Genomic DNA, 15538 nt, shown 5'->3' with positions numbered 1-15538 from the left:
AAAAAAAAAAAAAAAAAAAAAAAAAAAAAAAAAACCAACAAATGAGATGCAAAGAGCATGAAGAAAAAAAACCAATGGAAGGCTTCCAGGAAAAGAAACACAAATTATGAATATACATAGCTGTATTTAAATGAATCTTACAAGAAGATGTTATTAGTAGGACCACTTTGAGAAATATATAAATTATTACCAGCATAATGTCATACCCTTTTCATCTGGCAGATATCTAAAATCCATAGATTCACTAACTTCCTGGTCAGAAGGTCTCCGCAACTGCATTTTTACTGTTACAGGTTCTATGATAGTTTTGCAATACGGTGGAGTTTTAAAAACAATGGCTACTTGACGGTGTACATCAGCTTGTGAAAAGATGCCTTTTGCTTCCCAATCGTTCAACACAAAACGAACTTCTATGTCATCTAGTAAATAAGAAACAAAATAAATAATAATGGGAAAACAAAGTAACTGCATCTATTAATCTAAATTTTATTCCAAATTGAATGAAATAAATAAATACCTTTCTGAACTTTGTCACAAAGTAGAAATATTTCATCTCCTCCTCTGACACTTCCACAATTCTTGTTTACACGACAAATCCTTAATTCTGCAGTATTTGGAGCACCTAAATATAAAGGATTTTCAAAAAAAATGAGTTGCTATATAATATTTTATTCCTTTTTGAAGGGAAGAATTTGAGGAAAACCATTCATAGAATAAAAGTTTTAGTGTATAAATAAAGGACGCTAAATACACTAATCATCCATATTTGTCCACTTCCTTTCTAACTGCTTTACTTTAGACTTATGACTTCATTTCTAGGTAATGACATATTCTCTAATTAAAGCTCCCTGCTTCTAAATTCTGATTCTGCCGATCAATCCTACACAATTGTCACCAGATTAATCTTCATAAATCATGGCCATATCCCTACAGCAATACAATTTTCCCTATGGCAATACATCTCCTTATGGCAATACAACTTTCATGCTTCCTACTATCTGGCCATAAGATTATAATAATTATCCCTGGCATTTAAAGCTCTCCATGTTAAGGATACTCTGATCTACCTTTATAGACCTATGTCTCACTACCCTACATGTAAAACAGGTATAGCCATACACCATTGGTGGATGTATATATAGATGCCTGTGTACACACACACACACACACACACACACACACACACACACACACACAGAGAGCATTTTGGGGGGAAGTTTCATAATCTTCTAAAATTAGATATATCCATATCCTTTGAGCCAGCATTTGCCATGCAGTGAGCCATGATTGTACACTGCACTCCAGCCTGAGTGACAAAGCAAAACCCTACACCTCAAAAACAAAACAAAACAAAACAAGCCCCTAAAAAAAAACCATATACAAGAATATGTATTGTAGTACAGTTAGGGCAAAAATAAAAAATGAGAAAAGAAACAAAATGAATGTCTTGTAAGAGGGTAATTAATAAAATTATGATATAACTATATAATGAAATATGCTGCTACTGAAACGGATAAGGTACCTGAAAGGAAAATGTTCAAGATACATGGTAAGAAGAAAGTTAATTTTTAAAACAATCACCACTTATGATTTTTTTTAGGTTGCCAAAATTGTACTATGTCAAAAATGATGATGACAGTGTATTTGTGTATACATAGGAACAAGAAACTGGTAAAATATGCACCTAAGGATAGTGATTATCTCTGGAGGATGAGATTAGAGATTTACTCTCTGTTATAATATTTCTGTAACGTCTGGAAGTTTTCCTATCATAAATATATTGTTTTTCTAATTACCAAAATACTTTTAAGAATTAAACTATTACAAAAAACAAGTTAAAACTACAAATACAAGAAAATGAAGTACTTACGGTTGTCATAAATTGGGTTCGAGACAACAGGAGGAAGAGCAGTTGTCAAATTACCATGTTCATCAGGAAGGAAAACTTGAAAACACAGTCTCACCACATTGAGGTCACAATCTTCAATATCAATCAGCTGTTTTTCAGGCACTGAATAGCAAAAAAAAAAAAAAAGAATTTTTTTTAAGAATGTAAAATAGTTGGCTGGACGCAGTGGCTCAAGCCTGTAATCCCAGTACTTTGGGAGGCCGAGGCGGGCAGATCACGAGGTCAAGAGGTCGAGACCATCCTGGTCAACATGATGAAACCCTGTCTGTATTAAAAATACAAAAATTAGCTGGGTGTGGTGGCATGCACCTGTAGTCCCAGCTACTCGGGAGGCTGAGGCAGGAGAATTGCTTGAACCTGGGAGGTGGAGGTTGCAGTGACCCGTGATTGTGCCACTGCACTTCGGCCTGGCGCCTGGCGACAAAGTGAGACTCTGTCTCAAAAACAAACAAACAAAAAGTAAAATAGTCACACAGACCTCAAGTCCTGCTAGGTCCTCCTCCCTGCCCATTATAGCCAATAACCTTGAATAGCATCCAAATCTGTACCAATAAAAACAGAATAGTATACAATCTCAAGATTGCCTTTTACCATTCTTATCAAGTAGTCACTAACAGTATTTGAAAAATACAGCCATGTTCAGAAAGTAACTATCCCCTCACCTGGGATTTAAAGCAGACTCCCAAGTTGACATTAATAACAAATCAAAGTTTCAAAAAATAGTTGCAGGTTTATACACAACAAAGAATGGCATTTACTTATTCATTCAACAAGTATGTATTTGGTCCAGTTGTTGTGTTAAGGACTCTGTAAATTATCTCCTAAATCTGTACAAGAATTACTTTCATTCCCATTTTACTAATGAGGAACTGAATTTAATTAACTTTTTTGAGATAGGGGTCTCACTGTTGCCCAGGATGGAGTGCAGTGATATGATTTTGGCTTACCGCAACCTCTGCCTTCCAGGCTCAAGTGATCTTCCCACCTCAGCCTCTTGAGTAGCTGGGACTACAGGCACACACCACCATGCCCAGTTAATTTTTCTACTTTTTTGTAGAGATGGGGTTTCACTATGTTGGCCAGGATAGTCTCAAATCCCAGGCTCAAGTGATCCACCTACTGTGGCCTCCCAAAGTCTTGAGATTATGGGCGTGAGCCACTGCACCTGGCCTAGAATTTACTTTAAAGAAATGAATTACTTGCCACAGTTTAACAGTGGTAGGGTGGAAATGTGAACTCAAGTCATTGAATTTAGAGCCTATGCTTTTAAAGATTGAACTCTATTAGAAAATTGTACATATGTTATACATAAAAATGACATACGTAAGAATATCTACTAAAACGTGGATCAACATTTTAAGTATGAAATACCAAGAAACAAAAAAAATGTAAGATAGCTAGTTTCCATAAGAAATTTTATGTGCAAATTAGCTTTGCTTAAATTTTTTTTTAATTAAAAATTTTGCAATTCTATAGAACTAGAAAAGCTCATGATAGAATATAGTATAATAGTTTGTTAAATTAATAATTGAACCAGAAATCCAGTTCCAAAAGATTGCCTTTTCAAATACCATAAGCTATAGCAATAACATCATATTTTTAAAAAGCATGACATGCACATTATTTATATAACAATTTTACCTTGCAAAGTATTAAATTTTGAAACACTAAATTTAGAAACATAGTTAAGCCCAAGTTCCTTATTTTATATGCAAAAGCTAATAAAAATGATAATGTATTTTGTACTGTTTTTATTTAATGACACTGACAGTCTCCACAGCTATCACAACATTTAGAATTATCCCAGTATTAGTATTCTTATGTCTAACCTTTGAAAGAGTGTATTAAAACACATCTGTACAATTAAAAGGTCAAAATGTTGATACCAACATCTGTATTACAGCAGCATACTTTATTGCCTATTGTGTAGGCAGTATGAGAGCCACCTCTTCCAAATCCATTTTTACAGCATTATAAATGTAGAGTTCAAGATATCAGTGTCTCTCAATTGCAAAGATGAGTAATCAATATGCAAAAAAAGATAAATTGGCAGCTAGATGTTTCTGATAAGTTTAAAAACAAACCTATGTGAACTCTGTGAATGGATAAACAAACTGTGGTAGGGTCCTACAATGGAATAAACTCAGCAATAAAAGAGAACAAACTATGGATATATACCCCCAAATGAATGTATCTTAAAACCATGCTGAGCAAAAGAAACTAGATACAAAAGTATACTGTATGGTTCCATTTATATGTAATTTTACAAAAGATTAATCTCCAGTGACAGAAGGCAGATTAGTAATTGACTGAGGTAGAGGCAGGGTACGGAACTGAGCAAGAAGGGGACCAAGGTAATTTTAGTGGGTAATGGAAATGTTCCATAGCTTGATTGTTATGTGGCAGGATATATTTGGGTAGATTTTACTGTATCTTAATAAAAGTTGATTTTAAATATTTTTAAATGGTACATAAAAGAAAAATAAATTAACTGGTCAATAAGCCAAAGTTTAAAAATATTTAGTCACACAATGTTTCATTACAGAGAAGAAATTCTACCTACTTCTCAAAAAAAAATCAGTGTTAATGAGATTTTGCTTTGAATCTTCTCAATGTGTGGAAATACAATTACCAAAGCATCAGAATTACTTTCTCTCTGTACAATGTGGTTAGAAACCACTGACAGGCAAGAATCATGACAGATACCTGTTTTTACCCAATGCAAGATTTAGTGTAAGGCTGAAAACCCAGCTCAAAGTTTATTTCTAACAAAGCCTAACTTCATCCTCTGCAATGGAAGTAATATTTCTCCTCTCTAGATCAGTGTAAGACTTGACCTACACCTTTATTATGCATTTAAAAGTTTTAAAATCTTACATAATAATTTATGTATGCCTCTTCTATCCTATTAGACAAAGTTTCAAATGAAGTCAGAAGGGGTGTCTGACGCATCTCCACTAGGCATGGAACATAGTGGTTTACATACATTTGATACTTATTATACATTTCCTCAATTAACTTAAATGACAAAGAATTAATTAAAGGCCTATTGAACAACCAAGTATTTAGATATTTTTACAAGTTACTGAAGAAAGCATAAAGTAAAAGTTAACAAAAAGAAGTTCTACTTGGGGCCGGGCGCGGTGGCTCACACCTGTAATCCCAGCACTTTGGGAGGCCGAGGCGGGTGGATCACGAGGTTAAGAGATCAAGACCATCCTGGTCAACATGGTGAAACCCCGTCTCTACTAAAAATACAAAAAATCAGCTGGGCATAGTGGCACGTGCCTGTAGTCCCAGCTGCTCAGGAGGCTGAGGCAGGAGAATTGCCTGAACCCAGGAGGCGGAGGTTGCGGTGAGCCGAGATCGCGCCATTGCACTCCAGCCTGGGTAACGAGAGCGAAACTCCGTCTCAAAAAAAAAAAAAAAGTTCTACTTTTGGTAATAGCAGATGATAATCCATGAACTGAGACCAATTCGACCATGATAACTAATAAAGTGAACAAAATATGAAACAAAATTTCTCTAATGATGTTAGAGAGCCAACAAGGTCATGAAAAATCATGGGACCAAAATATGAGAGAAGAAAATCCAGAGTTCAGAATGAGAGGCCACTTTTATCTGAATATAGCCTGAAAATTTTCTGAGAGATGGTTAAGAAGATTGAGATGAACATTCAGTAAAATATAGGGAAAAAAATAAAGGACTTGAGAGTCTGCCAAGGATATAGAATATGGTAAATACCCACGACTTTTGGGGATTTGAGGTACCCTAAGAGTAAAGGTAACTGGCAACAAATCAGATCTCAGGGATGAAAACTCAGCTGCAAATAACCTAAATCATTCATTGATTTTAGGTGATCTGGAATTGCTAGTATACCCAGCCACTAGCCAGAAGAAAATGTTCTGCAGGTAGATAATATCGTAGGTCTAAAATCTTTACGCATTTTCACAGAAAATGACTGGTATTCTCTCTTAAATAACCAGACATATGAGGAGGCAAATTAAAATGATCATTTTTTAAAAAAGAAAGCAACAGGCAATAAAAACATTCCACAAAGGATCCAAATAACGAAGTTTTCAGATATTATTTAAAGAAACTATACTCAATATATTCAAAGAATTAAGATTGAGAGTTTACTAGAGAACTTGAAACTGAAAAAAAGGAATCAAATTCTAGAACTGAAAAATGTAATAAGTTGAAATGAATATAATCAAATTTATCAAAGGTTTTATAGAAAACACTTTGTATCTTTTTATACCCCAAGGATTAAAATGTTTACCAACAGAATCTACCAAAAGTTTTTAAAGTGTTGATTCACATTAAAGCCTTTAATCCATTTTCAGCTGATATTTGTATATGATGTGAGGTAGGGAATCCAACTTAATTAAATAACTGTTTTTTTTTCCAAGTTTCATTTCTCAAACATTTCCTCCTTTCCTCGTGATATGTCATGCCACCTCTGTCATACACTAAAGTTGCATATTTCCTTAGCTCTGTTTCTAGGCTCTCAATTCTTTTTTCTTTTTAAAGTAATTATAAAAATAATTTTATAAAAATTGGGTGAATATGTAGATTTAAATTGACAAAAATGTGTATTTAACAGTTTTGTCTTTTACAGATTAAAAGAAAGATTCTGGGGCTGGGCATGGTGGCTCACACCTGTAATCCCAACACTTTTGGAGGCCGAGGCAGGCAGATCATGAGGTCAGAAGATAGAGACCATCCTGGTCAACATGGTGAAACCCCGTCTCTACTAAAAATACAAAAATTAGCTGGGCATGGTGGTTCATGCCTGTAATCCCAGATACTAGGGAGACTGAGGCAGGAGAATTGCTTAAACCAGGGAGTCAGAAGTTGCAGTGAGCTGAGATCGGGCCACTGTACTCCAGACTGGCGACAGAGTGAGACACTATCTCAAAAAACAAACAAACCAAAACAAAGCTTTTGGGCAAAAATGACATGAAATCTTTTTGAAATGATTTCTATTTTATAATACTTGTGAGTACTGCTGCAACTTCAGAAGATCTGTTATATTTTTAATTTCAAATCTGTTTATACACACAGAAGTCTTCACTTAATGTCTCCTAGGATGATGTCTATAGGATCTTGGAAATTGCAACTTCAAGTGAAACAACACATAATGAAACAAATTTTACCACAGGCTAATCAATACAAATAAAAGTTAAGTTTCTATGGCATACTTCTGGTCACAAAAACATCTCTAAATTTTAAGTAAAGACCAAAACACTTGTAACATTAAATACTGAAATAAATGTGAGCCATACATACATTTAAGAAAGACTAATAAAAACAAGACAATTATTTACCCAATTATTCCAGTTCAGGGTCACAGGTGATTAGAGCCTTTTCTGGGATCTCAATTCTACTCCAATGAGTCAATCTTTCTATCCTTACCTCAGTACAACACTGCCTTAATTAGTATTAATACTTCTCTCTGATGAGGTCAATTTCTCCTCATTGTTCTTTTTCTATAAAGTAAGTGGTTCTTGTTTAGAATTATCATATTTAATGAAAAATCTTGCTAGGACTTTGTTTGGAATTGCATTGAATCTATTTATCAACTGGGGGAAAATGACATTTTTACAATATTACTATTAAAGAGCATGGAATATCTCTCAATTTATTTAAGTATTCTCTATGATCTCCTAATAAAATTTTATAATTTTCCCTAAAGAAATCTTGATTATCACTTCTTTGATTTGTTTCTACGTGCTTCATATTTCCTGACAATAATAGCTTTAATGATGTTTTCTAGTTATTTGCTGCTGATGTATGGAAACATGACTTGACTTTTGTACATTAATTTTACATCCACTAACTTCATTTTTTATTCAGTCTCCAAAAAGACTGTCAAAACTCACCAATGCTGACTATACTGCAAGTCATGACAGCAGGGTATTCGGAAAAAGTTTTCAATTAGCAATAACCACTCCTGAGATAAACCTCATTTGGCTATACTGCCAATGCAAAAAGCTCACTCTTTTAAACTTATTTGAATAATCATTTATGTATCTTTTGGGTTATCACTACATATAACAATTTCAAATAATTACAGTTTTATTTCCTCATTTTTCAATCCTATGCCTCTACTTTTCAGTGGAATCTCACTGCACACTGGCTTCAACGCTCACTGCTCTGGCCATGATCTTCACTACAATGTTGTATAGAAGTGGTAAAAGTGTGCCCTGGTTTCTCACTCCCAACTTTAAAATCAATGCTTCTGATATTTCTCTTACTTAGGATAATGCTAGCTGTAGACTTTTTAATAAATAAATATCATTCTATAACACAAATGCAGTGTTTTATTCTGTAATATGAAAATTAATACTGTTTTGTTTGTTTTGTTTTGTTTAAGATGGAATCTCACTCTGTTGCCCGGGTTGGGGGGCAGTGATGTGACTGCGGTTCACTGCAGCCTCTGCCTCCCAGGCTTAAGAGATTCTCATGCCTCAGCCTCCCAAGTAGCTAGGATTACAGGTGCGTACCACCACGCCTGGCTAATTTTTGTATTTTTAGTAGAGACAGGGTTTCACCATATTGGCCAGGCTGGTCTGGAACTCCTGACCTCAAGTGATCTGCCCACCTTGGCCTCCGATAGTGCTGGGATTACAGGTGTGAGTGGTCGCACCTGGCCCGATACTCAGTTTTAACATTTGCAAAAACAGAGAAAGCATGAGACCAATCAAATTCCCTCAAATTCCTCTTAAACTAGTTTAAAATTTCACTTTGTACTTTGTCAAAAGAATATAAGGTAATAACTGTTCTCCTTCCTTTTTATGTTAAATGTTCAATCTACCTTTAGAAAGAAGTACTACTCATTTAACCCCAAAATCAGTAGGTATACAATGAGAATTTCATTTTAAACCAAGAAGATATTGTCATGCTATATTTTTTCATAAGCAGGAATTAAATTTTTAAAATCAATTATGATACCTACTAGCTCTAGAGGTGTTGGCATTTCTAAAATTCTAATACCATCAAATACTACAGAAATAAAAATAAATAACATGGCAAAAATACACAGCATACGGAATAACAATTTTTTTTTTTTGAGACGGAGTTTCGCTCTCGTTACCCAGGCTGGAGTGCAATGGCGCGATCTCGGCTCACCGCAACCTCCGCCTCCTGGGTTCAGGCAATTCTCCTGCCTCAACCTCCTGAGTAGCTGGGATTACAGGCACGCATCACCATGCCCAGCTAATGTTTTGTATTTTTAGTAGAGACGGGGTTTCACCATGTTGACCAGGATGGTCTCGATCTCTTGACCTCGTGATCCACCCGCCTCGGCCTCCCAAAGTGCTGGGATTACAGGCTTGAGCCACCGCGCCCGGCCTGGAATAACAATTTTAAATACTATGTCTCAGCCAGGCATGGTGGCTCATGCCTGTAATCCCAGCACTTTGGGAAACTGAGGCAGGAGGCTCACTTGAGCCTAGGAGTTCAAGACCAGCCTGGGCAACATATGGAGACCCTGTCTCTACAAATAATAGAAAAAAAAACTATGTCTCACTTAAGGAAAAATATAAAATTTAGTTACAATTAATTTACGTTTTTGTTACTTAAAAGTATATAAAGTGTTCTATATATAATAATAAAAGCTGACATTTAAGTGTTCATGTGCCAGGCAAAAGGTAAAGGTGCTAGAAGTACATCATTAATTTACTCAACCTTTCAACATATTTATTGAGTATTATGTGCTACCACAGCAAAATAAGTGTTAGATACAGATATAAAAAGACAGTGCCTAACCTTAGTGAGAGGAGTATCTGGATGAGAAATAGATACATAAACTAAAATTATACAATACAACATGAAAAGTGTTATAATGGAAGTATGTTCAAGCAATACCGAAAGCAAGAAAGTATACAAGTTCTGCCTTGGGTAATGAAAAAAAGCTTCGAAAACTCTGACTGCAATGAAGAAAGGACAAAGAAGTAGATACGAATCATTTTTTTCAAGCTTTAAGTTTTCAGTTGTAAGGAAAGGTTTTTTCTTGTATTAAACCAAACTTTAGAGATAAGAATCTATGTTAGACTACTTGTCTTATTAAACTGCATTCCCTTTCAGACAACTAAGTAATGTACTTTTCCCAAACTCAACTGTACAACAGCCTTTTACTCTCCTAAGAACTCAAGATTCTCTATGTGGGAAAATAGTAAAATACCTAATAAAACTTAATTGCAAATTCTTTATTGTCAAAATCAATTTTATTGCACAAAATTTAAGACAGAGTTTAGGTATTCTATGGGGTTTAATTGCCACATACAATTAGAAAATGATATATAATTAAATTTTTTTTTCAGCTTTTGCAGTTAAGAGTCCTCTACAAAGTCTAACTGCCACTCTTGTTCTAGCTAAGTACACACTGTTAAAATCTAATATTGGAGTCCTTAATTAAATTATTCACCCAATTTAGACTTTGGTACATTATTAGACAATTTGAATAATCCTTTACTTGAAGCCTTAACTTTGACAGTATTAGACTGCTTTATGCCCCATTTGCAAGAGACTGCTCCTTAGTTTTAAAGACCTAATGGCAAGAAAGATAATGATTGGCCTTAAAACACACTAGTTGGGGAATCTATTGTGTGCAGGTAGGAAACAAGAGCTCAAGGCACTTAGCTGAGAAGGTATGTATATAACAGTAAAACAAATACATTGTTTAGGTGCCAAAGTGAAATGCAAACAACATTCCATCACAGACCTTGTCCACAATGAGCATGAAATTCATATCTGAAGACAATTCCTGAAGAATCAAATGATATAACAGATATCACAAAACTTTCAATGATTAATTGCTAAGTATATAGTATAAATTAGGAAGGCATTACCTTAGGCTTAAGAGAACTGAGAAGGCTTTCAGGGCATTTCAGCTAAGGAAAACAATTGTGATATTTTTGGTAGAAAAGTACAAATAAGACATGTTCATCCCTTTATTCTTTCAACAGTTTTTTCTCACTGTCATCCAGGCTGAAGTACTACAGTAGGATGTTCTCAGTTCACTGCAACTTCCGCCTCCTGGGCTCAAGTGATCCTGCCACCTCAGCCTCTAGAGCAGGCTGGGACTGGTAGTGCACACCAACATGCCCAGCCAATTTTTTAAAAAAAAATTTCTTCCAGAAATATTTTAATAAGAATTGGCCATTTCCAAGAAACACCTATTCCATGCCCATCAATAAGCCCAGCCAAATTTTTGTAGAGATGGGGTTTCACCATGTTGCCCAGGCTGGTCTCAAACTCCTAGACTCAAGTGATCCACCCACCTCAGCCTCCCAAAGCACCGGGATTACAGGCATGAGCACTGTACCTGGCCCTTTCAACACATTTTAATTAAGTTTCTTTTCATATGCCAGACGCTGGGCTAGGTGTAAGGGATACATGGAAGATAGTCCTCATCATCCAGAATCTCATAATTTAGTGAAGGAAAATCATGTAAACAAAGTTACAGTAAATCATATTAGAAATACCTACAGGTACTTTGGGAAAACAGAGGGAAGGTCAAGGAAGGCTTTAAAGAGGATGTGATTCTTAAACTCAGAGGATAAGTTAGAAAAATTCACCAGGCAGATCAGGGTATTCCACGCAAAGGAACTGCCATGTATAAAAGCACAGAGGTAAGAAAGAACATAACTCTTTTAACAGTGCAGATAGTTCAGAATGGCAAAAACAAATAAGTGCATGTGTGCACTCAGTGGTAGAGGAAGGAGGGGTAGGAAGTTGAGGTAGAGAATGAAAGCTAGAATAGAAAGCAAGGATTTGATTATGAAGGACTTTGAAGCCATACTTGAGAAGCTGAACTCAGCATGCAGATCAGATCAGTTTCTCAAAGTGTACTCTGTGGATCACCTACATCAGAATCATCTCAGAGATTTTCAAATTGTAGTTTTGGAACCATTGGTTGTAAAATTAATTTAGTGGGCTAGGTAAGCACTAACAAAGCAAGAGAGAAAGGAAAGGAACAGAACAGAATAGAGTACCCTGAATGTAGTAGGGTGATATGGTTTGGCTCTGTGTCCCCACCCAAATCTCATCTTGAATTATAATTCAAGATGATTCTCATAATTCTCATGTGTTGTGGGAGGGACCTGGTGGGAGATAATTAGAATCATGGGGGTGGTTCCCCCATACTGCTCTTGTGGTAGTGAATAAGTGAATACTCAGCCTCCTATCTGGAACTACAGCACGTGCTGCGGTTTTAGAGAAAATGAGAAGGATGCAAAAGCGGAAACCCCTGATAAAACCATCCTTAGTATTTTCTCTTGCCACTGCCATGTAAGAAGTGCCTTTGGTCTCCTGCCATGATTCTGAGGCCTCCCCAGCGATGTGGAACTGTAAGTCTAATTAAACCTCTTTTTCTTCCCAGTCTCGGGTATGTCTTAATAAGCAGAGTGAAAACGGACTAATACATAGGGTATTGTTGTTGTATAAGGGTGTGGTGTATGTGCATGTGGATGTATTGAGCTGAAAAATAAAATCTATTTCTTACTGTGGGTCATGGTCAAAGAATTAAGAAATACTGATCTAGATGTTTGTTAAAATGCAGATTCCCAGCACACCTGTCTTTCAAGTCACCTGCTTAGCCTTCTTCCAAGTGTACTTTTCTTCCTTTCCTTCCTGCTCTAAAGCTTTTTAATAAACTTTCACTCCTGCTCTAAAACTTGCCTCAGTCTTTCCTTCGTCTTCTGAGGAGGCAAGAACTGGGACTGCTGCAGACCTGAACAAATAACATACTTTGGTGCCAGGTGACTTGGATAAGTTATTATTTTAAAAATATTTTTTTTAATGCAGATTCCCAGGACCCATACCAGCCCTATCAAATTAGTAGAAGTGTGGCCTGAAATCTACATTTTTAACAAGTACTAAGATATTCCTATGCACATTCAAATTGAGAACCATGGCCGGGCATGGTGGCTCATGCCTGTAATCCCAGCACTCTGGGAGGCTGAGGCGAGCGGATCATGAGGTCAGGAGATCAAGACTATCCTGGCCAACATGGTGAAACCCTGTTTCTACTAAAAACTACGAAAATTAGCTGGGCATGGCAGTACATGCCCATAGTTCCAGAAACTCAGGAAGCCGAGGAAGAAGAATTGCTTGAACCTGGGAGGCGGAGGCTGCAGTGAGCTAAGATCACATCAATGAACTCCAGCCTGGGTGACAGAGCAAGACTCTGTTTCAAAAAAAAAAAAAAAGAGAGAGAGCCACTACCGAAGGGCTCAGGGAAGGAACGAATGTTTAAGCATACAACAATGGAAAACATAAATAGTGGGAAGGATTAACTGGCAGAATTGTTCCTTCCCCAAATCAATATTCATCCAGGCAGCAAGACAGAGTTGTTAAGGCCATGACTTTAGATTTCGGCTACCTGTGTTCAAATCCTAGCTCAATCACTCATCAGCTATATAACCTTGAACAAATTACTTTTCTGTTTTCTTCTTAGAGACAAGGTCTTGTTCTATAGCCCAGGCTGCAGTGCAATGGTGCGAACACCATTCACTGCAGCCTCGGCCTCCTAGGCTGAAGCAATTTTCCTTCCTCGGCCTCCTGAGTAGCTAAGACCACAGTTGTGCACCACTGCACCTGGTCAATCAAAAAAAAAAAAATTGTAGAGATGGAGTTTCACCATGTTGCCCAGGCTGGTCTCAAACTCCTGGACTCAAGTAATCCTCTCCACCTTGGCCTCCCAAAATGCTGGAATTACAGGCATGAGCCACCGTGCCTGGCCTAAACTTTTCTATGCTTACATTTTCTTATTTATAAAATGGAGTTAATAATAGTACCTATGTCATTGGTTGTGATAAGGATTAAACGAAATAAAGTATATAAAGCATTTCCTATCTACCAGGAACTATTTTTAGTGTTATTATGAGTATTCACTATTAATATCATGACTGAGTTGGGCCCAGGAGCTCATGCCTATAATCCTAGCACTTTGGGAGGCTGAGGCAGGCGGATCACTAGAGCCCAGGAATTTGAAACTAGCCTGGGGAATATGGCAAAACTTGTCTCCACAAAAATATAAAAACTGTGGCTGGGTTTGGTGGCTAACACCTGTCATCCCAATACTTCGGGAGGCTGAGGTGCGCAGACCACTTGAGGTCGGGAGTTTGAGGCCAGCCTGGCTGACATGGTGAAACCCTGTGTCTACTAAAAACACAAAAATTAGCTGGGTATAGTGGTACACGTCTGTAATTCCAGCTACTCGAGAGGCCAAGGCATGAAAATCTTTTGAACTCAGGAAGTGGAGGTTGCATGAGAATGGCTTGAACCCAGGAGGTGGAGGTTGCAGCAAGCCGAGATTGCAAGACTGTACTCCAGCCTGGGTGACAGAGTGAGACTCTGTCTCGAAAAAAAACAAAAAAAAATTAGCTGGGCATGGTGGTGCATACCTGCAGTCCCAGCTACCTGGGACACTGAGGTGGGAGAATTACCTGAACCTGGGAGGTCAAGGCTGCAGTGAGCTGTGATCATGTCACTGTACTCCAGCCTGGGCATCTCAAAAAACATCATGCCTGATCCTGAACTGCCAAAACTAAGAAAAACATTCCACAGATAGCGTCTTCCTTTTTAATGCCTTTACCACTGGAGTCAGGGAACCTGCATATAAATTCCCGGTCTACCACTTATATTTGCTGCATGACTTGGGACAGTCACATAACAAAAGCCTTGGTATTATCTTCCATTAAGCAGAATTGTTTCCATGATTAAATAAAATAGTGTACATAAAGCACTAACGTTTACTCCCTGACACACGAGAAGTGCTTAATAAATGATAGACATCACTTATAATTTCCTTGTTTTATATTGCATCTAGACTTACATGGCCTCTTTGATTTAAAGGTCTGGCCTATTAATTTGGCAACAAATCACAATTTTAAATGAGCATACTCTTGACCCAGAAATTTGCCGCTTTCAAAAATATATCCTCGGGAAATAATCACACAAGAGCTCAAAGCGTATATTCAGCAAAGCTTTAAAAACCAAATGAAAACAACATAAATGTTTTAGAACAATTAATAGAAGACTAAATAAGCTGGGTACAGTGGCTTATGCCTGTAATCCGAGCACTTCAGAAGGCCGAGGCAAGTGGATTACTGAGCTCAGGAGTTTGAGACCAGCCTGGGCAACATGGCAAGACCCTGTTTCTACAAAAAGTACAAAACTAGCTAGGTATAGTGGCGTGCCTGTTGTCCCAGCTGCTAGGGGGGCTGAGGTGGGATGATCACTCTTTAAGCCCAGAATGTCAACGCTGCAGTGAGCTGTGATCACATCACTGCACTCCATCCTGGGCAACAGAGCAAGACTACCTAAAAAAAAAACACCCCAGGCACATTGGCTCACGTCTGCAATCCCAGCACTTTGAGAGACTGAGGTGGGCAGATCACAAGGTCAGGAGTTCAAGACCAGCCTGACCAACATGGTGAAACTTCGTCTCTACTAAATATACAAAAATTAGCCAGGTGTGGTGGCAAGTGCCTATAATCCCAGCTATTCGGGAGGCTGAGGCAGGAGAATTGCTTGAACCCAGGAGGGGGAGGTTACAGTGAGCCGAGATTGTTCCACTGCACTCCAGCCTGAACGACAGAGCCAAACTCCATCTCAAAA

General features: G+C 37.3%; 1 protein-coding gene and 1 non-coding gene across 2 annotated transcripts in view; both read right to left on the bottom strand.

The window, feature by feature from the left end:
- Positions 1–15538, bottom strand: part of REL (REL proto-oncogene, NF-kB subunit) — a 40902-nt gene that overhangs the window by 4903 nt on the left and 20461 nt on the right. The window contains exons 5-7 of the mRNA XM_017544986.1: positions 1871–2011; positions 518–622; positions 207–419 (exon numbers count right to left, since the gene is read on the bottom strand). Of these exons, the coding sequence (XP_017400475.1) occupies positions 207–419; positions 518–622; positions 1871–2011 (459 nt within the window). The remainder of the gene's footprint in view (positions 1–206; positions 420–517; positions 623–1870; positions 2012–15538) is intronic.
- LOC119473674 lies at positions 7769–7908 on the bottom strand. The gene has a single exon (XR_005202882.1). It is a non-coding gene; the product is annotated as a U4 spliceosomal RNA (small nuclear RNA).

Source organism: Cebus imitator, unplaced genomic scaffold (genome assembly GCF_001604975.1).
Source record: "Cebus imitator isolate Cc_AM_T3 unplaced genomic scaffold, Cebus_imitator-1.0 Scaffold175, whole genome shotgun sequence".
Taxonomy (NCBI): domain Eukaryota; kingdom Metazoa; phylum Chordata; class Mammalia; order Primates; family Cebidae; genus Cebus; species Cebus imitator.
Note: the sequence above shows the minus strand (reverse complement) of the source record. Positions and strands in the feature narration are given on the sequence as shown.